The 24190-nt window shown below is 35.3% G+C and overlaps 1 protein-coding gene across 8 annotated transcripts in view; it reads right to left on the minus strand.

The window, feature by feature from the left end:
• Positions 1 to 9151: 9151 nt before the first annotated feature.
• IKZF1 (IKAROS family zinc finger 1) overlaps positions 9152 to 24190 on the minus strand; it is an 80043-nt gene continuing 65004 nt past the window's right edge. For 5 of the 8 annotated variants that reach the window (XM_087892358.1, XM_034416417.2, XM_087892354.1 and 2 more), the window contains 4 exons: positions 18778 to 18945; positions 17434 to 17559; positions 13585 to 13719; positions 10374 to 11187 (listed from right to left, as the gene is read on the minus strand). In XM_087892358.1, coding sequence (XP_087748484.1) covers positions 10481 to 11187; positions 13585 to 13719; positions 17434 to 17559; positions 18778 to 18945 — 1136 coding nt within the window. In that variant the 3' untranslated portion in view covers positions 10374 to 10480. Of the gene's footprint in view, positions 11188 to 13584; positions 13720 to 17433; positions 17560 to 18777; positions 18946 to 24190 lie in introns of all 8 variants that reach the window. The other 3 variants (XM_087892356.1, XM_087892353.1, XM_087892357.1) reach the window with 3 other exon arrangements.

Below are 24190 nucleotides of genomic sequence, written 5' to 3' on the forward strand. Positions count from 1 at the left end.
CCTTTACAGGGAGGATATCTGAGAAGTGGGTGTGGCTCACTGATGACGCCTTAAAAGGCAGAAATAGCTATCTGAGTCTCCCAGAGAGCAACACAGAGTTGCAGTTTGTCAGCAGAAAAAAGGCCCAGAAACTTGTGAATGAGATTTCACAGAACCAGGGCTGTAGAACAACTTAGTTTACGTAGGTAAAACCTGGCTAGAAAGAATATGCATATATATATATATATATATATATATATATATATATATATATATATGTGTGTGTGTGTGTGTGTGTGTGTGTGTGTGTGTGTGTGTGTGTGTGTGTGTATGTATATGTATATATATATATAATATCTATCTCCCTATCTCCCTCTCTCTCTCTCTTCATTGTTTCCTTGCTTCATAATGCTGTGGTGGCATAGTGGTTAGAATGCTGTATTACAGGCTAATTCTGTAATAACTATATCATTAATTATGTCTGTAATTAATTAATTAATTACAGACATAATTAATAATTACAGACATTAGGGGTTCGATTCACACCGGCTCAAGGTTGACTCAGCCTTCCATCCTTCCAAGGTGGGTAAAATGAGGTCCCAAATTGTTGGGGGCAATATGCTGACTTTGTAAACAGCTTAGAGAAGGCTGTAAAGCACTGTGAAGCAGTATATAAATCTAAGTGCTATAGCTATCATACAAATTGTTTTGGATGATCCAAACTTGTATTATGATACAAGAAGACCAAAGTGTTTGCTGCAGTGTAGTGAAGCACTGCAGGAGACAGAGAGGAAGGAGGAAGGAAAATGGAAAACTGTAAAAATGTTGATATGGGGATGTAATAGGTGATATGATAACTGTCTTCCAGAACTTGAAGGCTCTCACAGAGAAAAGGGCATCTATACTCCAAACCATTTGAGGGCAGAACAAGAAGCAACGAGTAGAAGATAATTAAAGAGAGATTGAACCTAAAACTAAGGTAAAATTTCCTGACAATAAGAACAATCAATGGGTGGAATAGCTTGCCTCCAGAAGTTGTGGGTACATCATCGCTGGAGGTTTTTAAAAAGAGATTGAAGAATTATTTGTTCAGAATGATATAAGGTCTCCTGCTAGAACAGGGGGTTGGATTAGAAGACTCCCAACGACCCTGGGAACCCTAATATACTATGTTCTGTATCTAAAACTTATGGTAAATAGTATTTAAATTGCAGCTTATTTTTGAGTGTGTGCCAGGAACATCAGAAAAAGACCACAACACTTGCTCTGCCCTATAAAAATATTCTTTCATTGTGGGCGCATCATTTGGCTCAGTTAAAAAGTTGATATTGTAACATAGTAAGTAATACCAATATCTCAATATGCCCTTTTAATTAATGCAACATTTCCATCCTAGCTTTCTTTTTACCAAATATAAAGATAACTAAAAAGCTAACCTGTTGGAGGTCTGGCTTAAACCTTCTCAACCATATTTTCCATCCATCTTCTTTTTTTCCCTCTTAGCTTTCTAGCCAACTTGCCTGGCATAGATTCCTTGCAAACTTGGAATCTTGCACATCATTTGTTCTTAAGATTGCTGAACTTTATCTGCATTTTCCTCAAATTGAAACATTTGCCTTAGGGCAGTTTATATTCACATGTGTGATAATCTCTGAATTAATTAGTTATAGGTAAAGAAGTTGAGAAATTCAATCTGACCAAACTCAGTAGGAAACAAGAAGTGAAAAACAGTTGACTGCGCTCAGATCCATGCAGATAATTTCAAGGCGGTAGTTTTGATACCAAATTATCCCTGTTATGCAAATTTTCTCCCCAACTGGCTGGTTCCCAGTTATGCATGCGGAGAAGCAGTGGCCACATCTGCTTCCCGTTTTACCATTTTAGAGAGTAACCATCTGTTGGGCCTCATCCCAAACAGCCTGCACTACACTGATTAACTTCCTCACCCAGCCAGCCTGAGGCCTGCTATCTACTGCAAGGTGTAGATTTTTTTTTCTGAACTTCTTACAAACCAGAACCTTATTTTTTCTCTCTCCCAAGGGACAGGAAGGCGTTGGTTTATGATTTGTAGCAGGGAGGACATGGCAGCTGGCTTCTGCTGTACACGATCCTTACATCTGGTGGGGCCAGATAAAAGCTAGGAAACTTCCTATAACTTATAGTTATTCCATGGAGTGAGAACATAAAAAGAAGTATTTCTCTTAGTTCAGTGATTTCATTTGTATGTTTATAACAGTTTGATAAAAATTATTAAGATATACAAAATATATGACCTTACCTGATATACTTCAAAGAATTGTTTCAAAAATTTATGGGATGATCATAGATAATTCTTACTCAGTTTGGCTCTAGTTATGGACAGTAAATTAATCCTGAAGGGACAGGTCATCCATGTTGAAAGACGCTCACATAATATGCATAGCTTGCTTTCTGAATTAAGCAATTATATGGTGTGTGTCTCCTACCTCAACCTCCCAGGGCATTCTGGGAGGCCTTAAAAACAAGTCTCCCCTCCCAAGTCCAAGTAGGGTGGGTGGATCCCCCTTGTTAGACATCTTCATTACATATATTCTGAAATAAGTATCTGGATCTGCCATTTTGCTTATTTCTCTTATTGTATTTATATTCGTTTTGCTGTATTAGTCTTATTTTATACGGTGAGATGCCCAGAATTTGCCTAGAATGAAGTGCAGTGAAAAATAAACAAACAAGCAATCTTTATTTGCATAATTATTGGCATTGAAGGTCAAATGATGTGTTCTCACAACATGCCTAGAATTGAATGGCAGCGAATAATAAAGAACAAACAATCTTTATTTGTACAATTATATTGAAGAACAAAGACTGTGTTCACACAAGAAACTAGCAATATGTGTTCAGTATGTTATGCTGTTGCACGTAGCCATTAGGTTTTAACTGAATCTTTAAGTGAACAACAGCTAAGTAAAGATTTGAAAGGAGCAGGCATGAACAATATTTAGGAATGTTAAAAGTCAATAATTTAGACATTAAACAATGTGGATGTGAGAAAATTTATGTCTAACTATAAACTGATAATTTCCAGAAATCTGATAATTTTGGCAAGGGCTCCTGGGAATAATATTTCAGCAAGCTCTGCCATGTGATATTAATTGTTGCTTCTATGATCTTTAGGTTTTTAATACAATGCATCTTGCTAAAATTGTGCATTTGGAATTTCTAATGATTTACATAACCAATATAGTAGTTAACAGCTTTGTGAAGAGCAGAGTTTTGGAAAAGCTTTACACAAAGAGTGGGCAGTTGAAACATAGAGACTTACAACTATATAGGGTGCAGGAAGAGAGAAAGGCATCATTTCTCTGATCAAATAAGCAGGATGGTTAGAGATAGGATTGTGCCAAATTGCAAAGTAATACAATCAAACAGACTATGAAGCTGAATTAATTTTGTTCTTGAATGTTCCAAAATTAGAGTGAAAAAAAAATCACAAGTAATGAAGTATGTTGAAACTGTACTACTTCAAGCTGAATCTGTGAAGTATTCATACTGGAACATAACTACATTTTTAAATCGAGGATATCAAAATGAGAAAGTCCCATAGCATCTGTCCCCAAAGAATTCATGACTGTGGATTCTTTTGGAGACTGATTCTATAACACTGATACATATTTATATCCTGCTTTGCCATTTAAGTAGAAAGGACTTTTGAATCTTGAGTCCAAAGCATTAGCAATTCCCCCTAGATTTGTTATACACAAATTTGATGAGTGCCCCTTCAATCCCTTCATCTAGGTCATTTATGAAGTTGAAGAGCACTCAAGAACCTTGAGGATCTCACTGTATGCTTCTCTTCTTATGGTTCCATTAGGACCACATGCTGAGTGCCAGCCAAACTGTAAACAAACTATTAAACAATACAATAATTAATAATGCTAAGGAAAATAGATTAAACAGATAACTGCTATCACTTCAATACAATGCAGACTTCTGAAATCAATAAGTAGGATTAATTTCAGCCTTATATAGATGGCTACAATATTATTGAAATACTTGTGATATATTTCTTAGCCCAATAATACACCAAATATTATAGGTGCTAGGAATGCCTCCCTGGAGACAGCATTTCAAAAGATGTATCCCAAAACTAAAATCTATCCTGTCGCCATTTGCGTCTCTTAATTTTTTCAATTTTTTTTTCCAATTCAGAATAAAGCTTGGAGGTCTTCTAGTCCAACTCCCTCCACAAGCAAGAGACCCTGTACTATTTCAAACAAATGGTTCTCCTGTCTCTTCTTAAAAACCTCCAATGATGAAGCAGCTACAAATTCTGAAGGCTTGCTCCACTGGTTAATTATTCTCACTGTTATAAAGTTTCTCCTTAATTCTAGGTTGCTTCTCGATTAGTTTCCATCCATTGTTTCTTGTCCAGCCCTTTGGTGCTTTGGAAAATAAGTTGAACCCATCTTCTTTGTGTCAGCCCCTCAAATACTGGAATACTGCTATCATGTCCCCCCAGTCCTTCTTTTCTCTAGACTAGCCAAACCCAAATCCTGCAATTGTTCTTCATATCTCCAGTCTCTTTAATCATTTAGCTGCTTTTCTCTGCACTTTTTCTAGTCTTTTTTGTAATGTGATGACAAAAGTAGAAGCAGTATTCCAGATGTGATCTCTCAAAGTCTTTATAAAGCGGTACTAATAATTCACATGATTTTGATTCTATGCCTCTGTTTATACAACCCAAACCCTAACCCAATCCAATATCTTCTAGATATTGAGGAGTGCTGCGCCTAAGATGGAACCTTGTGGTACCTCACTGCTTCCTTCCTTCCATGTAGATGCAGTGCCATTAAGGACTACTCGTTGAGTACAGATTTTTCACCAGTTACAAATCCATGCGGGATAGACAGGTGATGCTGTCTATCCCACATTTTTCTAGTTTACCAAGAAGTAGTTTATGATCTACTTCGATGAATGTTTTACTGAAATCTAAGTATACTACGTCCCACAGCATTTTGTTGGTCTACTAATTTGTCAAAGAATGAAATAAAATTGGTTTGGCATGATCTGAAATCTGTGCTGGCTTTTAGTTATAACTTTATTTGTTTCTACATGTATGCAGATCTGTTTTTTGATTATCTTTTCCAGTATCTTTCCAGGTATTGATATTAGGTTGATTGGTCTATAGTTTTCTGGGTCTGTTTCCCCCCGTTTTTTTAAAAAAAGGGAACCACATAAACTCGTTTCCAATCCTCTGGTAGTTCCCCAGTGGTCCACAATTTTTGAAAGGAACGATACAATGGTTCTGAGATAACCTCTGCCAGCTCTTTCAGAATTCTAGGATGTAATCAGTAAGATCCTGATGATTTATATTCATCAAGATCAGACAGATTTGATAGTGGGATCTGTAGAAGGTCTTTAAAGATGACCAAAGTTCAGATGCCTATGGAATAAAATATGCTGTAAAGCACTTTGATCTCAAATTCAGGATTTCAAAAATAAGCACCAGGATTCTAATGTTGGACTTAACAGCAACTGACAATTAACTGGCAAAGAATTTATGTTCCATAATTTTTTGGGCCAGTATCCATTAGTATTTGAAGGTTAAATGAAGTTTTTGAGATGTTTTTAAAGGAAATAGAACTATAACACATTCTAGTAATCCAGTGAGAAAATGTGAGAAATACCAAGCCTTTCCTGATCTGAAAAGGTGATAGCTAATGCAGTTGTCTTTAGCTACAGAATAATCTTTAGGTATAAAATCTACCTAATTTTCCACAAGTTGATCCATCTGTATCACAGACTATAAATCCATATGATTGTTCTAAGGGCTCCATTTGGGTATGAATGAGTAAGACACTTCTGCCAGGATAAGGACAGATATGTTGGCATAAATAGTGAGAAAAGCAATAATTTGTCCAGGCATAATATAAATTGTTAGGTTCCATTTGCTCCATGGAGTCTATTTTAATTTCTTCCTATCCTGATAAAGCAGGAAATAACTGAAAATCTACACCTAAACTGATAGTGATTTAAGAATGATAATAAGTCTAAATGTTAGATCATCTACTTTACCCTCTTCTTGCTTAGATCTGGAAAAAAGGTCATAGAGCCATCTATATGTGTTGACTTAGGATATGTTAGAACAGTTCCATGACATACTTGGTCATGATTTTAGTCATGACTATCAGTATAGGCATCCTTATCATCAGATAATTTATGCAAAAGCTGCATGAGAAATCAGCTAAATCCTTAACCTGAACCAAAGCTCCAACATCAGGTGTGAATATTCAAAATTGCCTATAAGCAAGAAGTCTGGAGATAGATATGAAATTTTTAGTTTCAGTATCTTTCATCATTAGCTAAGGCCTGCTGAAAATATTAATTCAGTAGCATTTGAAATCCCAAATTCCTCATGCTTTATGTAAACTGTTGCCTTTTTCACTCAGATTTACAAAGTATAGCGCCTAGATACTATTGCAAACATATTATTTAGTGCACTTGTTTCTTTTAAATGTATTATTTGATTATTAGGCTTCTTGTCTCCTATTGATTTACCAAAAGGCAATAGTGACTTCTTAGCTCCACTATATTTTTAATTACTAGCTTTCTACGTGAATGTAATCCCTTATATTGCTTCATGAAATCAAAACAGGAAACTGATGAGCAACTCATTAGTTTATCTTTAAATTAGTTCAAATGTCAATTAACATTTTCTTGCAAGGCATGAGTAATATATATATATATATATATATATATATATATATATATATATATATATACACACACACACACACACACACACACACATACATACATACATACATACATACATACATACATATATATATGTTTTCTCAGGTTTTCGCGGGTGTTTGTATGTAGGTCTTTGGTTATTCGGGTCTTCTCCCACGTAAAATTGGGGGTGTCTTGGTGACGTTTCGACGAAGTCTCATTCGTCATCTTCAGGCTGGTGTTCTCGGCTTCGTGCTTCCAGGAGCAAATTTGCCAAACGTCGCCAAGACACTTCCAATTTTACGTGGGAGAAGACCCGAATAACCAAAGACCTACCTCTTTCTTCTTAAATTAAGAGGAAACGGTTCTTAATAAAACAAAAAATAGATGATAATGAATCTTATTGCAACAAAAAGCAGTAAAAGGGTAAGGATGAATGCTGTGGGATCTGTGTTGAACAGGAGTAATTTTGATTTCTGGTCAAAACAGTTCAACAGTTAAACTGTAGTTCCACACTGCATTTTAAATAACACTGTTTTAATTACAAAAAGCTGTATTAGTCCTTTTACTACTTTTTGTTGATAGTTATTCTGTAAGACTCCTCCTTCAATGGGCATTTTGTAGCAGTGCCCATTAAATTTTAGAAATATGCCAAAAATAACAGTTTAATTCTTCTAACTACTTATAGAAACTGCAATACTTCTCTGGCATTAAAAGACCCTTGGGGTCTTTACAAATTGCTTTACAAATTGCTACCTTTTCTTTGTAATTTCCCCTTTCTTCCCTCCCTCAACACAGTTACATGTATACAACTTAGCCAGAATCTGAAAACTGCTTATCATGCTATACTTTCTATTCCTTAGAAGAAATATTCTGTATTTCTAAATGATTAATCTTTGCCTTCAGACAAAAGGTTACAGTTTTTATGAAATTCACTTCATTGTGTTTTAAATACATAGGTCAAAAAAAAGTTATTAGGAGTACAGTATAAAACTATAGCAAAAATGTGTGTAATACAAGTTTAAAAGCAAGTGCCAAAATAAAGCTGAAGTGTAAACTCTCAAAAGCATTGATCAGTTGCTATTTACAGAAGTGAGGCATCCTGTCAAAAGAAATTAGTATCATTTTATCAAACTATACATAAAAATAAAAGCCGTCATTTATTTTCAAACAAAACAAGACTTATTTTGAACAGCAGTGTGGCAAATATGACAATTCCAACGATTGTCAGTACAGTGTAGATCACTAATATTATCCCTCCCTAAAGTATATTTGCTTTCAATATTAAAAAGAAAAAACTAGAACAAGAAACACCATAAACTCTGATCATACAATAGTTGACACCTATTCAAAGACAAAGTATATTAATTTTAAATATACTTATGTCTTGTGGACTACAGAAAATTGTTTAGGATTACCTAATCATCGCACTGATGTTCACCTACAAGTTGACCATTTTGTTCAGTGAATGGAGCTAAGCCTCAAATGCCAAGGAAGGTGAACATAGATCAGTCTATGCATTTGGGAAAAAATCAGTGTGTGCAATGTAGTGGGCAGCTTGTGCTTATGAAAAATGATGAATCGAAATGAAGGCTCAGCAGTGAAAGCCACTCTTAGAAATTACAAATTTAAAAACCAGATATAGAAGAGGCCAATTAGAAGGGGCAATACCTTTAGGTGTATGCTTCCTTATTTTAAAATGTTTACTAAAAATGTGTAGAGTATAACAAATGTTTGGTAAAAATGTGTCATTGAAGTGCATCAAAGTGTACCTGAAGTGGTTGTGACTCCCTATTCAACATATATCCCATGACAAACTTGAATTATATAACATATGAACAATCTTTCACTGTTATCAAATGGATGCATATAAAATTGGTAAACTTGAAGAACAGAGACAAAACTATTATAAAAATAAAAATGCACTTTAAGTGCAAACTGAACAAAGTATGGAGTTTGCAGGTAGGATTTAACTTGATAGTGCAGTGGTACCTCAGTACTTGACTGCCTTAAAACTCATTGAATTGATACTTGACGCATTTTGATGAGAAAATGTTGTTCCGATATTCATCATTTGTTGGTGATCATCACACTGCAAAGTGGGGGATAGCAGCAGAAAGAAAACATAAAGTCGGAAAAATTGCTGCAAAATGAAGTGGGAGACAGCTGCAGAGGGCAGACAGGAAGTCAGCCATGCTGAGTAGGTCACTGACATGGGAAAAAGGAACAGATAAGAAGTCCTTCCTGGCCAAAACAAAATGTCATGATAAGTCACATAATTTGTTTGATCCTCATCTTTTTAATGCTTGTTGCACCTCCTGGAACCAATTAAGGATGAGTATCAAGGTACCTCTGTACTGAGTTTTTCAAAAGAATATCTCCTTCAAATAATCTCAACATTGTAGCTTTTCCTATTTTCTAACCGATGAAGCATTAAAACCACAAAACAACAAAAAAGTGTATTGGTGGAGACTTTATCATCAGTTTTACAATCAGGAATAAAATGGACCACTTATCAATAATGTGCCAAATTGATCTATAAAAAAGGTGTTATCCTAATTGGGCATGTTTTACATAAAAATTTTGAATATGCATGAACAGCCTTATGCAACTGAATCAAATGAAACCAGGCTACACTGAATATGTATAGTTTGTTATATGTTATTTATCAATATTGATCCTCAACTAATAAGACTAAAAGCTACCAGCATCAATATTTAACAAAGTGAACATGAAATTTCACACAATAGCCCTAATAAAATGTTCTCCCTTCTTCTATGCCTAAAAGTTGCAGAAGTGATGATGATGTGTTTTTAAGAAGAAGAAAAAACATTGTTATGTCCCTTGTCAGGATTCCAAGTTGTTTTATAAACTCAATTGCATGAGAAACAGAATACTGCTCTGCCATAAGGCAAGAACAGATAAAAATACAGCATATATGTAATTGTTTCAAACTATACAATAGGCTTTCTTTTATATTTCACCAGTCAGACTTTGCAATTGATTTACACTGAATTGGTTTAAGATCAGTTTGTAGTTGTACTAAAACTAAATGATTGGTCCTTGAAGATATTTTTACTTAACAGATCTGCATTTGGGCAAAGCACTTCATGCTTTCACAAATTAATTGGTGCAAGTAGATTTTTCTTTGAATAACTCATGAAAATGATATCTACAATTAACATAATAGTATTGGTGCTTTATTTTCAGAGCAACACAACTTTAAATTCTTCTGGCCATACTCTGCTTCCATTAACTAAATCATGGGATTGGAGCATTGGTTACAAAAAAAAAAAATTGTTTCTGTTGAGACAAAGGGTAGGCAGAAAAATGAGTGGTTTTAACCTGTTCTAAGTCTAGATTGTTGATTTAAGGAACCACCAAATTATTACAAAAAATTATGGTGTAAAAAGTGTATTTTCAAAACATCTGCATAAAAATGTGCTAATTTTATCTTTCTACATTTCAGCCAGAGATGAGTGTGCACAATTAACAGCCTTAAATGGGAGGTGGGGGCAGTGGGAGTGCACTTGCTAGCGAGAAAAAGGTTCTTTCACTTAACTAAAAATTTCTGTTTACTACACTAACATTTTTGGTTACCTACATTTGCAAAAACCACTATTATCAATATAAAACTGTCTCATGTATGCATGCTACAAGAAGAGCTCATTTCTGGCAGCCCAGCTTTCTGATGTATATTTTTATTGACTACTATCCTGGTCGTGTTTTTTCTTTTTCTTTATGGCTGCTATTCATGTATCTCCAAATACTAAGTACTGCAAAAGTTTTAATTCATGTGGAAGCGGTGTTCCCCTCGAGTTATGTGGGAAGAAAACTCATACCTATCCTGGCTGTGATAGCCACACATATTACACTCAAAAGGATTGCGGAACCCATGACAACCCATGTGGATGGTATACATTACATGGTCTAGAAAAAGAATTCTACAGTGTTCACATCTGTAGACTTTTACTTGCTCCCCATTGCCATTGATTACTTTGAAAGCATCTTGGGAGCTGTCATTGCTTCCTCTTAGGACATCATACTGCCTGTGTTCTTCTTTTATGGAGAGGCCATTCCGTGCATGAGGCACTATGTGGTTGGTAAGGTATATTAAACCACTACGTTCTTCATTATTGCTCTCGGTATCGGTGGAGTCTTGGCCGCTGTTGCTGGGTGAAGGGTCCCTTTCTGAAGAGATGGACTTGGTTTTAGAAAGTAACAGTAAGTTTTCCACTGCACTGTCCTGAGCTGCATGATTGGCGCGAGCATGGTTGTCTCCAAGGGGTTTGTGAAGCTGATACATTGGACTGATGACAGACACTCCTTCTGAGCCACCAGGGGGTGTCTGCACCAAAGGGCGCAAAGATTCTGCCCCTAGATAATTGATGGCATTATTAATAGCTTGGTCAATGACATGGGTTTGCATCATATCATTCTCCTTTTCATAATTGGTGGTTGCATCATAGGGAATATCAGATATACACTTCTCACCTGCAATCCAAAGTATATCAGAGTTAGGCTTGGTTTTGAAATATTTTTCAAAACATCAGGCCTGATCAATAAGAGCTGATAATGACACTGGGAAAATATGAATAATCTGCACACAAAGATAGTAAGTTGAGAAGGTGTGCACAAAGGCAAAGATTCTAAAATGAAATATTTCTAATATATTTTAGCAGAATCTCTGTTTGGAATTCAGTTGAACTTGTCAATTTTCTGATATGTTTGTGACTATTATTTTATTTGATTATTATAAATCATCATTTGAAGCCTGCCTTCCTTCCTTCCTTCCTTCCTTCCTTCCTTCCTTCCTTCCTTCCTTCCTTCCTTCCTTCCTTCCTTCCTTCCTTCCTCCCTCCCTCCCTCCCTCCCTCCCTCCCTCCCTCCCTGAATAATGTAGGTGCCTTTGAATTTTTTTTAATTCCTCCTATTAGGAGACAAAACCTGATCCTTTGGAGTGTGGGCCTTCACACAGTGCACCATATCTGTGAGCTGTCAGAATTATCACCCAATGGGAAAAGAGATTCTTTTTTGTGGCCAAAACAGAATTGTGCTACTAAACATCTGAGTTACTTGATGTCATTTTGATAAAACCTTCATATTTTTAGGGCCTACATCTAGGTCTTACTTAAATTCTTGCTGTCATTATTGTTATCTTCTTACACCACACTGTAAATAACTGACAGGAAACACTACTCTTCTAAGTCTTCATAGCTGGCAAGATTTCTTATTATGACAATAAGGAAGTGACAGCATAAAAATTGCATCTTCCTCTAGTCCCATGCCAGGACTAATCCATAACCAAAAGTGTTCTTCTCAAAGTTATTGAACATCCCTGTTTGTTCCATATTTATAGATTTAATATTCTGGAAAAATGCATGGCATTTTATTTAGATAATGTTTCTGAACTTAAGAAAGTATGTGAGTATTTTTTATCTACAATGTAAGATCATCTGATGAGGCTGCCTTTATTACAAAAGTTTCTGGGCAGAAATAGGGAACACTATTGTCACATCTCCTGAATGCCAAGCTTATGTTTCTGGCAATATCATTCTCTTCAGAAATTAGTAATGCTCTTATTACTAATTATGCGCTGCAAGACTAAGAGTTTTATGAGATCATTTTGGTTGTGTATCTGAATTACTACTGAAGTGGGATTAAGTTAACATTATACTGATGAATTTTATATAGTTTTCATGCTGTTTCAGAAGCACTGATATGAAGCTAGGTATAGTGAACTGGGTGAACAATTTTCAAATGTTAGTAAAAATTCTGCATATGGATGAATATCCTGTGTACTAAACACAATAGGTATTGTTCATTCCATTTCTATGCAACATTATAAAAATCAAGACATTTATGTTGGTAAACTTTAGATATAATCAGTAGATATGGTTGCAAAAGCTGAATTTTCTCAATACCTCATGTATTGCTATTAATTAATTTTCTCCTTTTAGTTGAGATAAGATAATGTTGAATCAATCAGAATAAGCACTGGACCAGTAGAGTTACTTTAAACTAAAGCCCATACTGGACTTCCATTAAAAAAAGGGGAGATTATAGGAGACATAGGAGAAAACTATCAAAGCAGAAAACATGTTTTTGCCCAAGTCAGAAGGCCTTACTTCTCATTCAATTATTCTAGTATTCTCAGAGAGACAGAATACTACAAATTTCTCAGAAGTACAATTTTAGGAATGGTGAATCCATGACTCTTCAAGGTGTTGAATTAACTTCAGTCAAAACCAGTTGCCAAGGCAGGTGGGAGTTGTTCTATTTGAAAAGACATAGATTCAATCTTGGTAAATAATTGATTCCATGTCAGATTAGGTCAATTGCTAAGGATGACGATGTGCAGAGTTTTTGCATTGCAGAGATTCCCCCCAAGTACAGATATCATTTTCCCATCTTACATATCTTTCCCTATGTGCGAAGCTTCATACTGGAGGTGGTTGGTTAATCAAGTTCAACGCCACCTCCCTCCCATGTGTCCAGCACCCTTCTTTGCCATCTTTTCTCTAAGATAGTTAATGTTTTTTACCAGATTTTTTATGTTGCAAGTCACTCAGAGTCGATGGATACAAGATGGGTGGCGTATAAATTTTATAAATAAATAAATAAACAAGCTATTTTTATGTTCATACTGTTTGCTTCCCTCATAGGTCAAATCAGTGGCAGAGGCAAAACACTTTCTGGACACTTTCAATCATGTCAGTGCTATTTTACTGATCCAAAATCTTTGTATATTTTTTTACTTGACCACTACTAAGAGGAGTTTGAAATCCACATTTTTGGTTAATTGTTTTGCTCTTTCTATTGTTTTACAGCAATACAATTAAAACTAAAGAATCCAACCAGGAAAAAGAGGGAGCAACATTTAGTTCTTACCAACAAATTTCTGAGGCAGAGAACTCTTACGTTTGGCGACGTTACTTGCTAGTCTGTCCAGCATAAGGGAGCGCTCTGATCCCATCTTACACAGGTCTTCAGCCATTTCACTTTGGCTGGTTTCCTCTTTCATGACTAGAAAAAAAGTGTTAAAGGACACCAGATGTTTTAAGGCACACTTATTTCCATTTTTTTCTGAAACTCTGCTGGCAGTCAGGCTCTAAAGCTGAGCAGCAACAAAAAGAAAGGTAGTTTGGGGTATCGGATAACTAAATTCTCTAACACAGAGATGCAAAATCCAAGTATCCATTGTCATTTTTAATGCAAGAGAATATGAAATGTATTAAATATATGGACATAATTATATGAATAATTCCTAATTTAATTTGAATTAAGATTCAGTTCAGCTTAGATTTACTTTTTCCTTCTGGTTTCATCCATTTCTTTGTCCCATCTACTTTTTAAAACAAAGCCCTTCTCTGAAAAGCAAATCCAAGTAACAAAAGTGCAGCATAGTTTGTGAGAGTGGTAACCAGTGACTTTGTGAGTGGGCACAGCTGCTATTAAAAAACATCATATAAAAGACAGGCGTAGAGCAAAAGTATGGAGGAAGGAAATGTGATAACTCCCTGTTTCTTCTCTCTCAGGCTCCAGGAGGGAGTAACAAGTCCTACCTAATAATCAAGCGAAATAGATGTTTTCTCTTTAACTAAGAGGCCTTACTGAGCATTTCTCCTGGAGAAACAGAGAAAAATATTTCATTGAATTCTAATGCAGAACCTCATTAAGGAAGATCACCTCACTTTGCTATGAAAAATATTTATTTTTCTCTAGCTATGTTCCTAAGAAATGAGGAAGTTGTAGCATAATTCTAGAGATGTTATTCTACAGCTTCCTTGTCTTTTCGCTAGAGTATGCTAGAGGTGGCTTATGAAACTCCAGGTTTGAGTTTGAAGTGAAGATCAATAGGAAGACTCAATATAAATTAAATGAAGCAATGATCTTTAATAATTTTCTACTTCCCCCTTTCACTGTGGGAGGGAATTCTGTTCCTCTCCCAAAACAGTTTCTGATCCTTCAAGTTGCTGTTTTATTGTAAAGCAGCTGTCCATAGTGTTATTCCAGAAGAGAAACAGAAGTTCATTTTTTGTTTCTTTAATACAAACCATTTGTTTTGTATATTTGCAAAGGAGATACAGTACTTACTGCAGTTTAGACAATCCATTATTCTTACTATGGTTACCTGGTGGCATTCAAATACTACTTCTACTCTACCACCCATATTTCCTGTTCTGTGTTGAAATCCATTGTTCTTGTGCAAAATAATGTCTTTGCATCATCCCAACACCTAAATGTTTTCTACGTTCTACTTGGTTGTAAATCACTGGCTGTCTATTAAAGGATTGTCCTGAATCACTGTTCATTCCATTGAGCTTTTTAAAGGTGGGACTTACGTCAACTGATTCCAAATTATTTTCAAACGTTTTGTGCAATCACTTTATTATTGGATCTCTACAAAGTATTTCCAATCATCTATACTGAGTTAGAAGTACAAATTTGTGTGAAAAAAATGTAGCCCAATTTTGTCTGGTTTTTTCCTGTTGTGAAAAATTAATAGACCAATTAATAGATATGGTGAGTTCAAATACCTGCATGTTTGGGATTATTTTGATTGGTCACAATACACTCCATATATACATATATACATATATATACATACATATATATATATATATATATATATATATATATATATATATATATATAGTTTTTGAAATAAATAGTTTAGCACACAGTCTCATAGATGCTCACTACAATTTAGAAACAAAAGTAACTCTTTGTGAAAATTAATTTTCTGTATTTAAATGTTCCCCACTTAGCAAAAATGGAAAGGTCTCACAACATCAACTGTCAGAAGCATCCTAACTGCTTTCCAGCATTACTTTGACAGACATTAATTTTAGATTATCTGAAAATATGACAGCTATACAAACAAAGAGCCTTGGTGGCACAGTGGTTAGAATGCAGTACTGCTGGCTAACTCACTGCAAGAGTTCAATTCTGGTTCCAGGTTGACTCAGCCTTGCATCCTTCTGAAGTTGGTAAAATGAAATTGTTGGGGGCAGTATGCTGACTCTCTGAACTACTTAGAGTGGGCTCTAAAGCACTATGAAGCAGTATATAAGTGCTATTGCTATTGTCCAAAAAACATTAAATGTGGCATCTGCAAATGAGGCCTAAAGCAACATAACCTACTGATGTGATAATCTGCAGAAATATCTTCAGGACTTCCACCTGATACAACCATCATATCCTGTGCTATTATATATCTCAACTGAGCTGATCATCTATTTCTTGACTGAAGGGGTCTTAGTGACTCCTACATGATGGGTCAGCCTACCTGAAAACTAAGTTAGCAGAGGCTTTGGCATTATGTTACAAAGTGAAAACTGCAGGACTCTGAACACTACCCATTTTTATGGTGCTGATAACTGAAGTAGTTGATACAGTTGGGAATGATATTATTTTCATTGAGCTACTTCTGCTTTGTGAATTGCTATTTACTTCTTTATTTATTTGGGGTTTTTTGAGATTTGATAACTTTTATTGTAGTCTGCCATGAGTCATATAATTTGTTAGCAGAAATATAATGATAAGCAAGCAAATAGTTAAAATGCATTGACAGAATCAAAACAATTTTAATTCTTTTTCATCATACACAGTAATACTGTAGGTATTTCAAAAATGCTTTATATAGTTTTGTTACAGGGACTCAACACAATTTGTATCTTTTCCTGAAAGAACCTTACTTGCCACATAGTGTTTGATGGCAATGCTGGGTATTGTGTTTCCAGTAATCCAAAGAATGTCTACAGAAAATGTGCAATAGCCTTGGGGGCCTTCTAGCTTTAAATGCAAAATGAATGTGTGCTTTTTAAAAAAGTGTATAAGAAGACTTGTATATCACACATATCTAATACATTCCGATATACAATTAATATGCAACTGAAGTGCTCATAACCCACAATTATCTCAAGTTTAAGAAACTGGTTTTCATCTGTTTCTCTATGCACATTAATGCATGTCCATATTGCATTCAACAAAGATAGAATAAGCATGAATTGTCCCCTTCCTTTCAAATGAATGTCTGCATTCATTTGTGTATGTGTGTGTGTTTGTACCTTATAATATACAATCACTGAAATGGTTGATTAACAAGTGCTGAAACAGGAGAAAGAATGTTTCTTCTAAAATAATTTCCATCTCAAAGAACTTTTTTTTTCTTGGAAGATAAAAGAATTGGATCTCATGTTTGAAAGTTTCCCAGATATGCCTACTTCATATTTCACTTCATGCATCTGATATTGAAAGAGCTATTGGTATTGGAACCAGTGGTGGGGAAAGGAGAAATGCTGATTGAGAAAGGCAGAGAAGATAGATGACCATGCTATTGGACCTGCAAACAGAAAGATGAAAAAGCTTCTTGTTGCCTTGACAGTAAAATCATCTACAAAATTCTCCGAAAAGGTGTAGCTGTTTGAAAGTAAGCAAGGGAAAGAAAATAGGCAACAGAAAAGTAGCCATTCAAAGATAAGGCAAAGAAAAACAGGAGGGAATCACTTGCTCAACTGAGAAATAGTAACCAGACATGAGGCAATAACTATTTCTCACATTCAATCTCTTTGCCTTTGGAATTCGGTCAATCCCTTCCACCCTGAACTTTTCAATGCTTTCTGCAGTGCCTAAAAATGTTAGTGCTCCAAGAGAGCACTGGACTACTCATAGAGTTGGGCCTTATAATTGCATCTTATTATGAAGCTAATCTTGCCTTTTGCTTTGTATTCTTACCCGGATAGAGGCCACCTGAAAGATTCATGGTTTGTAAATAGTTGTGGCAGCGCTCCTTATGTTCTTCCAAAGAGCTTCGCTGCTTATAACTCCGACCACAATATCCACATTTATGAGGTTTGCCAACTGCAGGGGGAAATGGAATTTATTGTAGAAACTCAAAGAGATCTGGGATAATATAGTCCAGATAATGTGAATCAAATATGTACAAACAGCCAGACTCAACAGCCATCCTGAAGAATGCAAAGGATAATTTTTACTGCAATTTTTGGGACATTTAATTCGGTCATGTTGTAATGAAAACAGGCCTATCGACTCAAAATATCTGGGGGGAAAGTGCCACTAATAAGAGGAAAAAATTGTCAAATTAGAATTTGCTCAACTCTGGTTTGAAGGTTTGAGTTTAATACAAATAAATTTAAAAATGAATAAAACCTGCCTGATTTTTAAAATCATTTTAAAAAGTTATTTTGCATTTTTTCTACAAGAAAAGCTAAAACAGGAAATTTTGAGTTGAAAACTGTTTAAATGCCAAGGCTCAAAGCTGCATTTTATGCAGGTAATATTAAATGCTTATATCTAATAGTGAATAAATTTTAGCTGCTAATTTTGTCCAGTATTGCTTCTATCTTTATAAAACAGATCTATCTAGGATGGGTTTTTTTAGTTATCAAATAAACCCATGTTCCCCCAAATGAATAACAGCATAACAGAGTTGGAAGAGACTTTGGAGGTCTTCTAGTCCAACCCCTTACTCAAGCAGGAGACCCTATACCATATCAGACTAATGGTTGGCTAATTTTGTCTTAAAAACTTTTAGTGTTGGAGCACCCACAACTTCTGGAGGCACGTTGTTCCTATATATAAGAATATAAGGAACAACCTATACCTTATAATTATATTTTCAGTTGGGCTCATCTATGGATGGCCTTTGCAAATTTATGATTTATTTATTTTACAGTGCTAATACATGGTCAAGCATTTATTAAAAATAATAAATAGTTCTGAATAAAATATATAGTTTGTTTTATATGCTTGACAACTCTTGTGATCTCATAGATATGCAAAAGATCATGAGAAAAAAAAATATACAGGCTGCTAGTCTGCATACAAACTGATAGGAAATATTCTTTTCCAAGTCTGTTATTCTGTTCTGTTCTGTGCAAGTCTATCTGAAAATTTAACTGAAATGCAACTAACCAAATGTCTAGGCCCTTGGTTTCAGTTGAGGTTAGAAGAAACCTGAACTAAATTAGCATTAGTCTCAAATTATTTTGTAGATATAATTTGGTTTGGCCAAGTAGCAAGCAAAATCTTTCTAGAATTTTCTACCATGGAACCTACCGGAATGGGTCCTCAGATGGCCCGTAAGAGCATCTCTACGACGGCAAGCATAGTTACACAAGTGGCACTTGAAGGGCTTTTCGCCGGAGTGTAACTTTATGTGGCGGAGAAGGTTGCCCTTTTGAGTAAAGGATGCCCCACACTGATTACACTGGAAGGGGCGTTCGCCTACAGGGAGAATGAGAGGGAAAAATACGTGAGAACAAAACTCTTACAAGGTAATAGGAGGATGATTTCAGTGAGAAAGTTGTTTTCCAACTGGCGCTCTGTGACTTCCACCAGCTGCAGGTTTGATATAACATGAGCCTTTCAGACTAAACCTGCCAGTTCCTTAATGCTTCACTGGCTGGGTCAATTTGATCTGAAAATCTAATTTTTTTTCTAAATCAGAATGGCACATCACAATGCAAATTCAAACTCATTTAAATAAAGTGACTGCAACATTTTGTGTTGAAGAGCCACTCTTCCTGATCAGCAGTTTTGGAATAAACCAATATCCAATTTTGCATGTTGTGGCATTTGGTGGGTTTTTTTAATGTGGCTTTTTTCAAAGGGTCTTTAAAATATGCCACTGAAGCAGCAAAATAAAAAGGAAACTCATTAAAAATGCATTTCAGGATCACAAGTTCATTTCAGCGTTACATTCTTATATTTAAATGAAAGGCACTTCATTATAACAGTTATAATAACTTCTTTTCATTTACATTTTCCCTGTATTTTCCCTTTCAATTTCTTCTCCATTACCTGACTGTCCCTAAGCAGCCAAATCAGGAAAGAGACAGAAAAGTGTGGGGGCAGATGGGCGAGTGAGAGGGTGGGGAAGGGTGGAGTGGGATGGACTAAAAAAAGGAAGTTAAGACAGAGCAAAGGAGACAGCATCTTCCACACAGAACTCCTAACTCTCATTGCTGATATATTATATCAGAGATGGGCTGCAGGCTTGTTTGTTTTTGTTTTGTTTGTCTTGCTTTGCTTCTTTTGCTTCTTCTACTGTTTTTTTTTTTTTAAAAAAAACAGTCCAGAGTAATTAATGTCTGAGTCACATTTTAGGATTTATACATGGAATTGTTTTATTATTAAAAGTATCTTTTGGAGAGATAGGCTCTTTTGGTTAGACCATATTTTACTAGCATTGCCAATCAACCTTGAGCATTTTAAAAAACCAGTATGCTAATTACAGTTTGGTAATATTTACATATTAATCACAATTCAAGATAGATGCCTTGGTAGATACTAAAGGAAGCTGGAAAACATTGTCTTGCAGCTAATCAAGCAATCCTGCTTATCTATAACAATTCTCCTGTATTCTTTATTTTGTTAACATGCCAGAATTAAAATAACTTTAACAAAGGTAAATTTCATATTTCCTCTTGACCAGTTTAAATTTGTTTTCTCTACATTTTATTAGCCAAATCTGATCAACAGTACATTAAATCACACTTCCTTTCCTTTCTCCCATATCCTTTGTGTAACCTCATAGTAATTCAGCTATTATGTAGTAGAGGAATTTAGTGAGGTGCTGTAATAAAATGTGTGGATGACCTTGAGGAACAAGGGGAAGAGTTGCTGCCTAGGAAACAATCAGACAAGAGAGACCAGTGCCATAATGGTCAGAGAAAGAAGCTTAGGAAGGACTCCTCCTAATGGATCGAGCAGTTAAAAATGGTGACAGGAAGTTTGTACTTTCAGATTTGCACGTTTCCATTAATGTAGCCTCATAATAAAGTTGAACTAACTCATCTAGTCATATTTCCTGTCTGGTTTACCTGGGAGAGCTGACACCAATCTTGCAAATCTGAAAGTACAAACTTCCTGCCACCACTTTTAACATCTTGATGCATTAGAGCAGGTTTCTTTCCTAAATTTCTTTCTCTGACTGTTCTGCCTCTCTTGTCCAATTGTTTCCGAGGCAGCACCCCTTTCCCTCATTCCACAAGTTCATCTACATTACAAGTGCCCCTGCCTCACCACAACCTAACTCACTTTCTCTTCTCTATTAATCATTACTCCTGCCCAACATTATAGGTGTCCATTAAATGCTGAAATATGCCATTTTGATATAAACACTTAGATACTGTCTAATAAAGGTAAGAGATCCAATGAGGCAATCGATCTGCATCTAAACAGATCCAAAAAGAAGGGTCATTTCCATAATCCTTCCTAATTACTGTTTAAACATTTTTCTAACTGAGAAATTACTAGATATTTCTAGATATGTTCATCTTAATAAGCTAAAACATTTCAAAATATGTTAGATGTAACCAATAAATGGTTTTTTCAAAAGGAAAATTTATTCCAAAGGAAAATTTGAATTTAAAATATTGAACTGGTAAAATAATCATTTTGTCATCATTTTTTCTTTTCATCTTCTAATCTTATTATTTTTACTGAGCAGTATATTAAAGTTTAGCAAGTCATATTCCTTCCCTCTCCCATACTGTAGTTTTGGTAATTTTTTCTTAGAACTAGTGTGATACATTGGCCAGAAAGTTTCTTTTAGAAAATTCATGTTTACTGATTTCTTGGCCATTAAGGCAATGATATATCCTTCCATGACAAACTATACCTCAGCTCAATCAACTTGATAAGTTATTGTGAGATCCAAAAGAGATATACTTTATTTAATTTAAAAAGGTCGTCTATAAATGTAATAAACATGTACCATAGAACGTTTGTGCTAAAGTTATTTGATCAAAAATATTACTTTTTGTCACATTTTTCTCAAATTCTGAGACTTCAGAATTTAGTATGTGGTTTAAGGTTTTTAAAATGTAATTGGTGGCATTTTGCTACAATTCTCAGATCCACAATCATTATGAATAAAAAAAGTGTCAGTAATCTAGAATCATGCCTGGGATTCCATTCCTTGCCATTTATTTCTACAATTCTCTGGAAAGGAATAAAGGGATAAAGAGCCAAATGTCCTAATTTTAAAATTATTCTCCCTACATGTATTGAAACTGAAGAAATACAAAAGCCCATTTAATTGGAATATTGTACAATTCAATATGGATGCAGTTAAATGAGGAAATGTATAACATTGCCCCTCTTACTGCAAAGAACATAGAAAATTATGTGAAAATGTCATGCTTAAAAGGGATTCCATGTTGTTTGGAAAGGTGTAGTGAGGATGAACATTTTTTTCAGAAAATGTCATCCGTATTTCTGTTGCAACATAATGTGAACATCATCAGGATTCCCAGGTATGAATAAATTAATCATGTGACTACTATATAAAACATATGCTGTACAAATAAGTGAAAAACCAAATGCATAGTTATAGAATAGGTGGTACCTGGCTCAACAATTGTAACCCTACAAGGGATCTAGGTGTCCTAGTGGACAATCACTTAAGTATCAGCAAGCAGTATGCTACCAAAAAAGCTAATACAATCCTGGGCTGCCTCAGTGGAGGGATAGCATCAAGATCATGAGAAGTGACAGTACTACTTTATACCACATTAGTGAGGCCACACATGGAATGCTTCATCCATTCTGGTCACCATGATACAAAAAGGATGCTGAGACCCTAGAAAGAGTGCAGGGAAGAGCAACAAAGATGATAAGGGGAGTGCTGGCTAAATGGTATGGTGAAGGATTAAGGCAACTAGGTATGTCTAGCCTAATGAAAAGAAGGCTTAAGAATAACATAATCATTTCTTCCAAAAGTTGAGGGGCTATCACAAAGAAGACAAGCTTGACTTAATCTCCAAAGCGTTTCAGGGCAGGACAAGAAGCAATGGGTGAAAGCTTATAGAGCAATTCAATCTGAAATTAAGAAGAAATTTCTTTAAGAACAATGAATCAGTGGCATAGTTTGCCCCCTGGAATTGTGGCTGCTTCATTGCTGGAGGTTTTCAAGAAAAGATTGGACTGCCATTTCTCCTGGATGCAATCCTTCTGCCTTGGGCAAGTAGTTGAATTAGAAGAACTCCAAGGTTTCTTCCAGCCCTATGTTTCAATGATTCTATGATCTATGATTTCCTTATTACTTATAGTATCTTCACTCCATGAAGAGCTTCACTAATAAACTTGCAAGTGTCTGTTAGAATAGCAATAGCATTTAGATTTATATACCACACCACACCACCAGAGAGTGTTTTATAGAACTCTCTAGGTGATTTAGAGCCTTGGTAGTACAGGGGTTTAAGGCACCCTGTTATTAAGCTGGTTATTAAGACCAGCTGCCTGCAATTACTGCAGGGTTCGAATCTCGCCAAGGCTCAAGGTTGACTCAGCCTTCCATCCTTTCTAAGGTAGGTGAAATGAGGACCCAGTTTGTGGGGGCAATAAGCTGACTTTGTATAAATATACAAAAGGATGAAGGCTATTGTTGAGCACATTGTAAGCCGCCCTGAGTCTTCGGAGAAGGGCGGCATATAAATCAAATTTAAAAAAAAATTTACGATGTAAAAGAATTATTTGCATATTTCCCCCAACAACTTGGGTCCTAATTTTACCAACCTTGGAAGGATAGAAGGCTGGAGTCAACCTTGAGCCCCATCAGGATCGAACTCCAGGCTGTAGGCAGAGTTTGCTTGTAATACTGCACTTTAACAGAAACTAAAGGCAAAGGAAAGGATTGAGCGGAAAAAAACAGCTTCCCTAATCAGGAAATTGGAAACAGCAGCAAACTTTGAGGAAGGAATGATTATCGCTTGCACTGTGAAGTCTAGTTTCTGTGGTAGGGACATATACCAACTGGAAGATAATTCTCTGTGCAACTGAAACATTTTGTTTTGATATGCCTTCATATGAAAATTATTTGAAAAAAGTTTTGAAAAAAAAATGATAGAAGTAGAATATTGAAAAAAAGTGTCTTCCTTTGACTAAGGATGTATATTGTGAAAGAGTAAAACACATGTTGCATAGGAGAAACAGACTGAAGCAAAGTGCTAGAAAGTTGCAACAGTATCCAAAAAAGAAGTTGGCAAATCAATCCTAAAATTGCAATTAAGCAATATCCACATAGAATTCAGATTTTGTACTTTAGATATTTTACTTTAAGAAGACATAACAAAAGACTAAACTGTGGAATGATTTTAAAATGTGCTATAAGATTTTAAAGAATGAGGAATTTAGTTACAAAGATTGTTTTCTGATGTGGAGAAAATCTTTGTCTTCTATATTAAATACTGCGTTTGTTTGTTAGTTAGTTAGTTAGTTAGTTAGTTTGTTTGTTTTAAAAGGAAGTCAACTTCCAGGTTAACTCACCTCTTGGTGACTTTTATGGGAAAATTAAGAACACTTTCTTGGAAATACCTTGCCACTGCCTTTTCTGAAATATTTTTTTCAATTTAGATGTCATCTACTGATCATTTGCTACTAAAGTCAGAAATAACAGTGAAATCAATGATGAAAAATGTGGAATTTAAAATCAATATATTTATAGATACTATTATGACCTTGACAG

The sequence above is a fragment of the Pantherophis guttatus genome, chromosome 4 (genome assembly GCF_059756535.1).
Source record: "Pantherophis guttatus breed Tessera chromosome 4, ASM5975653v1, whole genome shotgun sequence".
Classification (NCBI taxonomy): Eukaryota; Metazoa; Chordata; class Lepidosauria; order Squamata; family Colubridae; genus Pantherophis; species Pantherophis guttatus.